We start from the raw sequence: 12,710 nt of genomic DNA on the forward strand, positions 1-12,710 counted from the left end.
ACCATATGTGCAAGGCACCTGGCAGAGCACTTGACTCCTCCTGCTCCTTCACATAGTTGTTCAACAAACAGTTATTGATCTCCAACTGTGTACCAGACCCTGCACGAAGTCCAGTGGCAAATAAAACAGAACATGGCCTTACTCTCATGGAGATCACATTCCACTGAGCAGGAGACAGGCAATAAACAAATAAGAAAAATATTGGATGGGAATGAGTTCTAGGCAGAGAGTCAAATGGTGTGCTAGAACAGAAAGTGACTGGGGGCTACTTCACCCCGGTGGTCAGGGAAGGCCTCTCTGTGATGATGATATTTTAAGTTGAGCTCTGAAAGATGGGAAGGAGAAAGAGCAGTCCCAGCAGGGGGAATGGTTAGTGCAAAGGCTCTGTGGCCAGAATGAGCCTGGCATGTTCTAGGAGCAGAAGGGAGGACAGTGTGGCTAAGCGTGGTGTAGACTCTGTGATGTAGCAGGAGATGGGGGGAGGATGTTAGGAGACCGTCGGAGAAGGGGGCAGGGGCTGAATCCGTGGGATGCATTAGCCTGGGAAAGGAGTTTGCATTTGATAAGGAAATCATTATGGGGAGGGTTCTTTTTCTTGAGTGGGACATGAGACAACATGATGGGATCTGAAATGTTAGTTAAGATTGCTCTGGCAGCCAGGTGTGGTGGCTCAAGCCTGTAATCCTAGCAGTTTGGGAGGCCGAGGCAGGTGGATCACCTGAGGTCAGGAGTTCGAGACCAGTCTGGCCAATATGGTGAAACCCTGTCTCTAAACCCTGTCACCAAAAATACAGAAAGTACCTGGGTGTGGTGATACACCCCTGTAATCCCAGCTACTTGGGAGGCTAAGGCAGGAGAATCGCTTGAACCTGGGAGGCAGAGGTTGCGGTGAGCTAAGATCACACCACTGCACTCCAACCTGGGCAACAGAGCCAGACTCTGTCAAAAAAAAAAAAAAAAAAAAAGATTTCTCTGGCTTCAGTAGAGAGAATGGATTTGGGAGGGGCAGGAGGAAGACAGGGAAACCAGTTAGGAAGAAGTTGCAGACTTTTAGGCAAGAGAGAATAATAGGTGGGGAGAAGGAAGACGGGGAGAACAGGATGAATCCAGATGTTTAGAAAGTAATGTCAGCAGGACTTGCTAAGGTATCGGATATGGAGGGGTGGAGAGGAAAGAAGCAGGAAGGACTCAGAATGACTCACTTCATCCTCATCCTCATCCTCCTCACCTGTGACCACTATTGAGCATTTGCTGTGATGTAGGCACTTGTAGACTCACAAAAGTTAAGCAACTCACCTGAGGCAGGTCTTATCTGCTAAGTAGCAGAAGAAGAACTCAGACCGAATCTGCTGGCTCTTAATCCCATTTGGGAAACCATTTCACCCCTTACCTCCAGCTCCTGGAATTCCTTTATGTGAAAGAGCAGGCTTCCAGCCCAGAGGAGGAGAGGCAGAGCCTTAACTCATATTCACAATACAGGGAAAGAAATGAATGTGGTCTGTGCTCGTCACGGTGCCAGGCAGTTAATGAGTATCTTGGAACATATTCTGCTGATCACCTCAGGTAGGGCCATTGTTGTCCTCCTCGAACCAGCCAAGGAACTGGAAGCTCAGAGAGTTGTGACTTGCCAAAGGACTCCTAGATGGAAAGGGGGCAGAGTGAGGATTCAAACCCCGTTGGTCCACCCCTAGATAGAGCTGTGCTCCTAGCACCACACTGCCCCTCATCCCCATGATAGATGTTCAGCAGAGGCAGCTGTTAGGGACATGTGGTAAGTGAACCCACACAGGAAACATGTGCACACATTGTTGGTTCTAGGAGACATAGAACAGAACAGCAATCTTAGGCTGCGTCCAGACCTCTAGGGTGTATGGGGAATGGCCTCTCCCTCCTTTCTCTCTCAGGACTGGAGACACAGGAGGCTTAGGGATGACTGTTCATTTCAGAGGGTAATGGGCTCTGTGGCCCTGCCCCTGCTGTGCTCTGTGACCTTGGGTAACCCCTTGCCCTCTGACCCTCTCTGGACCCTCATCTAGAAAAGGAGTGGGCTAGATTCAAATGTTTCTGCAGTTTCTTCCAATTCTAAAGGGTCCAATTCTAAAGCATGCACTGTGGTGAGGCAGGTCTGGCCCAAGGAGCTTGAGAAGTGACCACCCAGAGACAGAGACTGATTGAAGGTGCCCCGGTCCACCCCCTGCCCTCTGCATGGGCCGTTGCCTCCAAACCTAAGTACATTCCTCAGCCTTTCCCCTGGCCCAGAACATCATGGGGTGATGTCACTGAGATGCAGTTTCTGGGACCCCATGGAGCCACATGTGTGCCTGTTACAGGGGTCATGCCCAAGCACGGGCTGGATGTGTCAGCCTGCGAGGTGTTCCGCTTCTACAAGCTGGTGACTCTCAAGGGCCTGATTGAGCCCATCTCCATGATCGTGCCCCGGAGGGTAAGTGGGGCTGGGCTGGGCTCCAGGAGGGGGGCCTGCATCGCCTCTTAGCCTGCTCACCACTGACCATGACCCTGGAGAAACCCAGGTGAGAGATGTGCTGTGGACTGGGGTCTTCAAACCTAATTTGGGGTGAGGGGCATTCTCAGATGGGGACAGTTGGGTTTGCTCATGAGTGCAGTCAGGTAGTTCCAGGAGGGAGACACAGTACAAAGGCATAGAGGCAGGAGAGCAGGTAGCGTGACTGGAGATCAGTAAGAAGAGTCTGACTGAAGAGTAGGGGTTTTCCCAGCAGCCCCCCATGTGTCCTCTCTTCTGCTCCTCCCACTGTAGTCAGATTCCTACCAGGAAGACATTTACCCAATGACACCAGGCACGGAGCCAGCACTGACCCCGGATGAATGGCTGGGAGGCATCAACCGAGGTACCACAGCGGGGGGCTCCACAGAGCATAGGCGGCTGCAGCCTTTGCCTTCAGCGCAGCTCACCTCAGTTCTCCCTGTCTGTCCCCCTGTTTGAACTTCCCTCCCACCCAGCCTGCTGGACCATCACCTGACAGTCCATGGGATCGTCAGTGAGAGCATTTCCCTTGCCTTCTTTAGATCCCGTGCTGATGTCTTTGAAAGAAGGCTATAAGAAGTCCTCAAAAATGGTATTTAAGGCTCCCATCAAAGAAAAGAAGAGTGTTGTGGTCAACGGAATAGATTTATTAGAAAATGTCCCACCCAGGACAGAGAATGAGGTAAGGAATGTAAGTTATTACCTCCACAGGCCCTGGAAGAGCAAGACCTTTACATTTCAATTATGGGCTTCAGGCCTTTAAGCCAGTTCCATTCTGAGACATTTTTCTTTCTGTGACAAATGCCATAAGTAGCCTGATATTGGCTTCTGATGCTTCTGACCCCAATAAATAGAAGCTGGGATGTCTGGAGATATCGGTTCCCCACACCACCCCCACACCTCAAATTCACTAACCCACAGTTATGCATCTCCTCATGAACCCGTTTCAGAACGTTGCTGTCATTTGGAGTTCCAGGAGTTATAAATTCCTGACTAACAGGGGCAAGCCCGGCCTCGTGTATCACAGCCCTGCCTCCCTCGCTGGCGTTGCAGCAGTGCTGGAGTCTGACGCTTCCAGTCTTTGTGGAAGAGACTGGGTGTTTATGAAGGTGCTCTCTGTACCACTTGGAATGGGAGCAAGCTCTTTTGGGGCAGCTCGGCTGGGCCTTGTCCATGTCCCCCAGCGGTATTTCCTTCCAGCCCACACCCCCATTCCCTGATGCCAACATGGTTTAGCTCAGCTGGGATTCACAGGATGCCTACTGTGTGCCAGACATAAGGCCTGATACAACTGAAATGGAGATGGCTGCATGACCCCACCTGCATTTGAATCCTGGCTCTGCCATTTCCTGGCTGTGACTGAGCAAGTCTACTGACCTTTATAAGTCCATTTCCTTGTGGTAAAATAGGGATATGGAAAGCTGTGAGCATTAAAGAGATAATTCATAAGTGTCTAGCACTCTTCCTGGCTCATATTAAGTGCTCAGAGAAAAAGGTCACCTGTATTAGCTATCTACTGCTGTGTAACAAATTACCCTAGAACTTAATGGCCTAAACCCACAAATGCTTATTAGCTCACAGTTTCTTTGCATGCCCGTGGCTGAAGGTCTCTCATGAGGGTACAGTTACACTGTCCACTGGGGCTGGAATCACATCTGAAGGCTCAACTTCCAAGTTCACTCATGTGGTTGCTGCTAGGACTCATGTCCTCAGGGGCTATTGGAGTGAGGGCCTCAGTTTCTCCTTGGGCTGTTGGCCAGAGCTTCCCTCAGGTCCCTGCCATGTGGACTCCTCCATAAGGCAGCTCACAACAGGGTATGTGAGCAGAAGAGCAAGAGAGGGCACCCAAGATGGAAGCTACAGTCTTTCTGTCACCTAATCTTGGAAATGGTATCCCACCACTTCTGCCCTATTCTGTTCATTTGAAGCAAGCTATTAGGGCCAGCCCATGCTTGAGGAGAGGGGATAAAATGGGAGCCATCTTAAACTAGACAGTCTATACCACCAACTTATGCTATCACTATTTTTTGTTTTGAGACAGAGTCCCACTCTGTTGCCCAGCCTGGAGCTCAGTGGCACAATCTCAGCTCACTGCAACCTATGCAGGTTCAAGCGATTGTCCTGCCCTAGCCTCCCAAGTAGCTGGGATTACAGGTGTGCACCACCACACCCAGCTAATTTTTGTATTTTTGGTAGAGACAGGGTTTCACCATGTTTGCCAGGCTGGTCTTGAACTCCTGACCTTAGGTGATCCACCTGCCTCGGCCTCCCAACGTGCTGGGATTACAGATGTGAGCCACCACACCTGGCCCGCTATCACTATTATTAATAAAAATAAGACCCTTCTTGACCTCTGGGACCTCACAGTCTTAAGGGGGAGATTGGCAGGTAACTTGATAATTGCCATAAAATATGCTTGTATGCCATTGTAGAGGGATATTCAGGGCTAGATGAAATGATGTGATAAATGGGATTTGCTTTAAAATAACCCCTGAGGAAAGTGGTGCAGTGGAGGTGGGTGGCAGTAGAGGCGAAGTAAGAATGGTCATACGGGCTGGGCGCCGTAGCTCATGCCTGTAATCCCAGCACGTTGAGAGGCCAAGGCAGGTGGATCACCTGAGGTCAGGAGTTTGAGACCAGCCTGGTCAACATGGTGAAACCCTGTCTCTACTAAAAATACAAAAATTAGCCAGGCGTGGTGGTGCGCGCCTGTAATCCCAGCTGCTCAAGTGGCTGAGGCAGGAGAATCACTTGAACCCAGGAGGCAGAGACTAAAGCTGAGTGATGGGTACTTGAGGGTTCATGGTGCTATACTTTCTATTAATATAGATATATAACATTTTTCATTTAAAAAATTTTTAAGTGTTTTCTTGTATTTACTTATTTATGTTTTAGAGACAGAGTCCTGCCCTGTCTCCCAGACTGCAGTGCTGTGGCACGATCATAGCTCACTATAACCTCAATCTCCGAGGCTCAAGCAATAATCCCACCTTAGACTTCTGAGTAGCTGGAACTGGCGGCGTGTACCACCATACCCAACTAATTTGTTTTTAAACATTTTTGTAGAGACAGGGTCTTACTATATTGCACAGGCTGGTCTTAAACTCCTGGGCTCAAACAGTCCTCCCACTTTCGCCTCCCAATGTGCTGGGATTACAGTCATAAGACACTGCGCCCAGCTATTTTCTTGTTTTTAAAAGAACTCTACTCTTTGAAGATAGAGACACAGGGGTCATTGTGATAGCCCAGGAGGGCAATAACAAGGGCCTGAGCTCAGTTCTGGCACTGGGTCTGGAGAAGGCAGGGTTGAATAGTCGTTAAATCAAGCAATATTTCGCTGTAGACTTGCCTATGGAATCAGAACTGAGAACCTGGAGGAAAAGCTTAAAGGGTCTCAGAGCAGACAAAACAGATGCCACAATCTACACCAAAGTTGTGCATCTTCCTTGCTGGGAAGAAGCTTTCTCAAAGCCTGCTGACTCTCCCTTTATCCACAGTTTTAATCATCACAGCAGTTCGGAAGCAGCCAATTAGAAAGTGGGGCTGTCAAAGGTGGACACATTGATCTAAGTGTGAGGAAACAACTGACAGCTTGATGCAAGGGAAAAGTCCTACAATTGTACAACTCAGGAACTTTACTAAAAATCGCTGAATTGTAAGCTTAAAATGAGTGACTTTTATGGTGTGTGAATTACACCTCACTAAAGCGGTTTTTTTGACAAAAGTGGACCAAAAAACAATGCAAAGAAATTTTGAGAACTTGGAAGACACAAGACTGTGTAGAGTCATTTAGTGCAAAGGCAAATAGCATGTCATCCCTCTCAACAGATGAAACTGGGACTGGTGGTTTGTTAGTTAACAAAAAATATTTTTTTAAGTTAGTTAAAGGAGGCAATCATGGCTGGGCACGGTGGCTCACGCCTATAATCCCAGCACTTTGGGAGGCTGAGGCAGGCGGATTGCCTGAGGTTAAGAGTTCAAGACCAGCCTGACCAACATGGTGAAACCCTGTCTCTACTAAAAATACAAAATTAGCCAGGTGTGGTGGCGCATGCCTGTAATCCCAGCTACTCGGGAGGCTGAGGCAGGAGAATCACTTGAACCCAGGAGGTGGAGGTTGCAGTGAGCGGATATTGCACCATTGCACTCCAGCCTGGGCAACAAGAGTGAAACTCTGTCTCAAAAAAACAAAAACAAAAGGAGAGAATCATAAAAATGATACATACTTTTTTTTTTTTTTTTTTTAGACAGAGTCTTGCTCTGTCACCCAGGCTGGGGTACAATGGCACAATCTTGACTCACTGCAACCTCCACCTCCCGGGTTCAAGCAATTCTCCTGCCTTAGCCTCCCAAGTAGCTGGGACTACAGGTACCTACCACCATGCCTGGCTAATTTTTGCATTTTTAGTAGAGACAGGGTTTCACCATGTTGGCCAGGCTGGTCTTGAACTCCTGACCTCAGGTGATCCACCTGCCTCAGCCTCCCAAAGTGTTGGGCTTACAAGTGTGAGCCACGGCGCCCAGCCAATAGATACATTTGGTTTTTTTGTTGTTGTTGTTTTGTTTTGTTTTGTTTTGAGATGGAGTCTCACTTTGTCTCCCAGGCTGGAGTGCAGTGGCATGATCTCGGCTCACTGCAACCTCCACCTCCCGGGTTCAAGCAATTCTTTGCTTCAGCCTCCCGAGTAGCTGGGATTACAGGCACCTGCCACCACACCTGGCTAATTTTTATATTTTTAGTAGAGATGGGGTTTCACCATCTTGGCCAGGCTGATCTTGAACTCCTGACCTCGTGATCCACCCACCTCGGCCTCCTAAAGTACTGGATTACAGGCGTGAGCCACCGTGCCCGGCCGATACCTTCTTTAAACCATTTATGTTTGTTTTAAACATAAAACATGCGAGGTGCAGTGGCACCCCTCTAGTCCCAGCTACTCAGGAGGCTCAGGTGGGAAGATCGCTTGAGCCCAGGAGTTTGAGTCCAGCCTGGGCAACATGGCAAGACTCTATCCCTAAAAAATAAAAGTAGGCCGGGGTGGTGGCTCACACCTGTAATCCCAGCACCTTGGGAGGCTGAGGAGGGTGGATCACTTGAGGCCGGGAGTTCAAGACCAGTCTGGCCAACATGGTGAAACCCCGTCTCTACTAAAAATACAAAAATTAGCTGGGCGTGATGGCACACACCTGAATCCCAGCTACTCCAGAGGCTGAAGCAGAAGAATACCTTGAACCCGGGAAGCGGAGGTTGCAGTGAGCCAAGATCGCGCCACTGCACTCCAGTCTGGGTGACAGAGCAAGACTCTGTCTCAAAAACAAACAAATAAATAAATAATAAAAATAAAACATATACATTCATTTAGCATATTTTGATGCAGGACCAGGACCTTTTCTTCAAGGAGGCCCTCCCTGGTTGGAATCTGCCATGTCTTTCACACAAATCACACCTTAACTCCCATTTCCAGTTTCCATTTCTTTTAGGTAGAAAAATAATTTAAAGTTCATCTGAAAGCAAAGTCCTAGTTTTTACAATGTTTTCTCTCATCTTTTTTTGAGACATTGAGGTATAATTTGCCTATGGTAAAATTCATCCTCTGTAGTGTGTCGGTTTAAGAGTTTTGACAAACACACACAGTCACGCAGCCACCATCAGCCAAGATATAGAATATTCTCCAGTCTTTTAGGGCTAGATCTTCCACACCCAATTCGGCCACAGTTTTTTTAGCATCACCTTTATCAAGATTTTCTAAAGCATTTAATTAAGTTTTTATAGAAACAACAACTCTCTTTTTGTGCTCATTTCATCAATTTATATTATATTTCATTAAATTATGCAATTACAATAACAAATGTAATTCACACCAGAAAGTTTGAGACCAAACACAATTGACTGTGGGTAACATTCAACTCAGGTGTGCAGGAGCCTCAAGGCGCCTGCTGCCTTCCAGGGCTCGGCGTTTTGTGGACATCTGTCAATATGCTTTACAGGAGAAATGGAGGCGGGTTAAGCTAGAGAGTCATTGGGGTGAAGATCTGCCAGGATAGCTGTACATGAATCCCTGACCAGTGCAAACTTTGGTATTCTTGTCATAGTTCCTCATCAGTAGGGAAAAAGCTAGATTCCATTCTGTATCCTGAGCCTCCTTAAGAAGAGAAGGATACAAAGCATTTTAGAAAGTTCTAAATTATCAACACAAGCCGGGCATGGTAGCTTACACCTGTAATCCCAGCACTTTGGGAGGCTGAGGTGGGTGGATCTCTTGAGGTCAGGAGTTCGAGACCAGCCTGGCCAACATGGTGAAACCCAGTCTCTACTAAAAATACAAAAATTATCCAGGCATGGTGGCACATGCCTGTAATCCCAGCTACTCGGGAGGCTGAGGCAGGAGAATTGTTTGAACCCAGGAGACAGAGGTTGCAGTGAGCCAAAATCATGCCACCGCACTACAGCCTGGGCGACAAAGCGAGATTTTGTCTCAAAAATAAATAAATACATAAATTAGCAATAATAATGTAATAATATATGTAATACATGTAATAATACATCTATTATGTATTATTATACATCTATTATTATGTATTATTATAGATGTAATAATACATCTATTAATACAATGGTAAAGAAAAGCATTAAGTTAGGACCCAAAAAGGGACAAGCTTGGGATATTTGGAAAACTGGACTGTTTGGTCACTCCTTTTTCAGTGATCCTGAATCAATTAATGACGCAGGTTTTGTTGCCTACCTCACAAGGGAAAGTAAGAGCCATGGACTGAGCTAGAGATGGGAGAGGTGCAATAAATGCACCTGGGGAGAATAAATGTATCAAGCAGTGGGAGGCCTGGGGGAATGTGAGGGCACTGGCGGCAGGCAGCTGGAGACTCACCTGGGAAATCCTTGTCTCACCTGCTCTCTCCTGGGCCCTCCTTGGCCCCCTCTCTTCCTCCACCCCAGCTCCTTCGAATGTTCTTCCGGCAGCAGGATGAGATTCGACGGTTGAAAGAGGAGCTGGCCCAGAAGGACATCCGCATTCGGCAGCTCCAGCTGGAACTGAAAAACTTGCGCAACAGCCCCAAGAACTGTTAGCTCCCCAGCTGGGCTGTTTTCTAAGCCGATCTCTCCGTCGTTTCTACTCATCCCTTAACTTCTCCCTTACCAGTGACCCCAGAGACAGAGCCAGGACAGGAGTGGGGGCCAGCCTGAGGACCCCCGCCTACCACCTCGAGAACTGGAAGCCAACCTCTAACCTCCTGACCTCATGCTAATAAAAGTCCCCAGCTTCTGGAGACCCCCCTCCGGCAGCCCCTTTCCCTGCCACCCCAGGAGCCAGGCTTCCCCTCAGCTGGGTGAAGACTACAGACTCCCTGGGGTTGGCAGGGGCTCCATCTCAGTGGACCAGGAAGCAAGGGGGGAAGCGGGATCCCAGCTAGACTTAGAACTTGGACTTTTCCCCTGTGAAGGGGGCTGCCAGGACATCTCAGCCCTCCCGCCTGGAGCTCTCAGCATCACTGAAGGTACCACAATGTAAGTGCTGGACTGCAGGCTGCAGTGATCCCTCTTTCGTCCCACCCCCTCTTCCCTCAGCAGCCCCGGAAGCCTGCCTCACCCGACGAGGACAGCAAGCGGCCCGGCTCCTTTCTGTCTCTTCCCTTACCACCCTCTTGTCTTCAGGGAATTCAGAGGATTGCTCTCCAAGGCCATAATGACCCCTTGCCTTCCCCATGATTCTCTTCAAAGCTCTTGCACACCCTTTTCCCATTCAATTTGTGAGCCAGGCAGGGTAGGGATTAGTGTCCCCATTTGACAAATGACAGAACTGAGGGTTGCAATGGGGAAATGACTTATAAAGTCACCCAGCAGGTCAACAATGGGCCCATGACCAAGACCCTGGGTGTTCAGACCCCAAGGCCAGGGCCTTTCCCGCTGCATCAAGATGCCAATCCCTTTGTGGGCTTCACCAGTGCCCAAGTCTCTATGGAGAATGAGAACTGGAAGCCACTGCTACCGTCTACCCAGCACCAGTAGTGCCGATGTGCCACACTGCCCAGTTGAGGCCCCTCACGCTCTGTGCCCCTAGATCCTTCAGGTCCCCACCCTCAGCTGTCACCACCACCCTCCCCAGGGGACTCCATCTGAGATGAGGCCTCCTCCTCCTGGAAGCTGAGGCTGAGAAGGGTGGAGCTTGGCCCTGGGGAAGGCAGACCAGGGTCTGATGGCTTCTAGGGATGCTCTGCGTGTGTCTCAGCACCGCTATCTCAGCCACTTTCAGCCTTATGCACGTGGAATGACCACAGCCACTCGCATCCGTATAGCACTTTAAGGTTTCTGCAGTCCTTTGACACATAGGATCTCATTGAGCCTCACGTCTACTCCCTTCTGCAGATGAGGAAACCGAGAGAAGTGGCCCAAGGTCACGCAACTCTGAGACGCCACATTTCATTTGATCTTGTACACATTTTCTTTTATTCCTTCTTTTTTCCTCCTTTCATTTCCCACTACGCACAAAGAGTTTATAAACACTGTTCTCAGAAGAGTCACAGTTTGGGGTGAGATCTGGAAATCAAGAAATAGGTGTCCACTCTTTTCTTTCATTAGCTAGGATCTACTAGATGCATTATACTCCATACCTGCTTTTCCCATGGCCGCCCTACGGAAAATCCCATCCACAGAGGCCAGGGCTACCCAAGCCCCTCCAGGTGAGCTGGGCCTTTCCTCTACGAACCTCCATCCTCCCAGCCAGCTACAGTAGGGCCTCCTCACCCCGTACCCCACAGCTAGACAGTGTCAGCACTCATCTCCTCCTCCCACATTTCTGGAGCTTTTTTTTTCTTCCCCATTGACCTTTGTGGTCTTCTGTGATTATTTATGCTGCCTCCCAAGGATAGAATTGAAATAAAATGTTTTCAACTTATCAAACCTGGGCATAGCCATCTCATTTAACCCCAGTGGTTCCTGTTCTTGGTCACCATGGTACCTTGATGGTCAGCTCCCCACCCACAGCTCCTTTGCCTTTCTGGAATGACAACCCACGTCTGTACCTACAGATATAATTTCACACCTTCATTTATCTCAGCACTATTGACATTTGGGGCGAATAATTCTTTGCTGTGGGGGCTGCCCTGTACATTGTAAGATATTTAGCAGTATCCCTGGCTCCACCAATCAGATGCCATAGCAACCCTCATCCAATTGGGACAACCAAAAATGTCCCCAGATATTGCCCAATGTCCCCTGGGGTGTCAGAATCACCTCCCGGTTAAGAACCACTGTTCTACCACTATTCAATAGATGCTGCCCCGTGTTGGGGTCTGGGTGAGACCAACGCTCTACATTGGAACGGTGCCTTGAAGTTTATCAGGCAGGATTCCACACACTTGACTCATTTGATCTTCATAGCAGCTCTAATTGGTAGGTCCGATTATTCCTGTTTTCAAGAAAAGCAGTCAGGCCCAGAGTGGTGACATGTTCAAGGTCATTCAGCCAGTGTAGTGGGGGAAATACACAGGGACTGGGTCTTAAGAGCCAGAGCCAGAGAAGGTCTGTGTTCCCAGTCCCCAGCCAGACTCAGAGCTGGGCAGAGTCTGTTCTGGGAGCGTGGCCGGGGCCCATTCTGAGACCAGGGATGCTAGATATCCTCAGTCTCTCAGTAGTCCAAGGTTGTCTTAAATAAGAGTTGTCAGGCTGCAAAGTGAACAGGCACCCGGCAGTGTGTACACCACAGGAAACTCAGAAGAGGCAGAAGAAAGCAGTGTGGGCCTTAGAAAAGGGGTGAGGAGGAAAGGATAAAGGGCTGCAGAGGAACAGTGGGCAGGACACCGGGAAGGGGTGGTCCAGGCCTGGCCCTGCCCTCGACTAGTTGTGCAACATTGAGTAAGGCTTTTTTTCTCCCTGGGCCCCATTTTCTCCATCTATAAAATGAGGGGATGGGACAATTTCTAGGGTCCCTTCCTGGTGTGTCATCCTAGGTTTCGTTACACTAGCAGTTGAGAGGATGGGACAAATCCCCAAGACCACCCATTGTCTAGCACGAGTGATTTAAAAAAAGAAGAAATTTATTGGGAAAAAGGAAGCAAAGAATGACTTCCTACAGGACTTGGGTGCAGAAAATCACTTTTGCTGAGTCTCAGGGAACAGGTGAATGGATAAGGTTATCTGTCTCATATGTACCTCTGTCCCACCTAATCTCCAATTCTGAGCCCAACGGGGCGGCTG

General features: G+C 48.8%; 1 protein-coding gene across 4 annotated transcripts in view; it reads left to right on the plus strand.

Annotated features, from left to right (window-relative positions):
• CORO2B (coronin 2B) overlaps window positions 1–11,414 on the plus strand; it is a 209,333-nt gene extending 197,919 nt beyond the window's left edge. For all 4 annotated transcript variants that reach the window (XM_063596756.1, XM_034939015.3, XM_057299940.2 and 1 more), the window contains 4 exons: window positions 2,331–2,443; window positions 2,777–2,867; window positions 3,046–3,185; window positions 9,453–11,414. In XM_063596756.1, the coding sequence (XP_063452826.1) occupies window positions 2,331–2,443; window positions 2,777–2,867; window positions 3,046–3,185; window positions 9,453–9,584 (476 nt within the window). In that variant the 3' untranslated portion in view covers window positions 9,585–11,414. The remainder of the gene's footprint in view (window positions 1–2,330; window positions 2,444–2,776; window positions 2,868–3,045; window positions 3,186–9,452) is intronic.
• The last annotated feature ends 1,296 nt before the right edge of the window (window positions 11,415–12,710 follow it).

This window comes from Pan paniscus, chromosome 16, assembly GCF_029289425.2.
Source record: "Pan paniscus chromosome 16, NHGRI_mPanPan1-v2.0_pri, whole genome shotgun sequence".
Taxonomy (NCBI): Eukaryota; Metazoa; Chordata; class Mammalia; order Primates; family Hominidae; genus Pan; species Pan paniscus.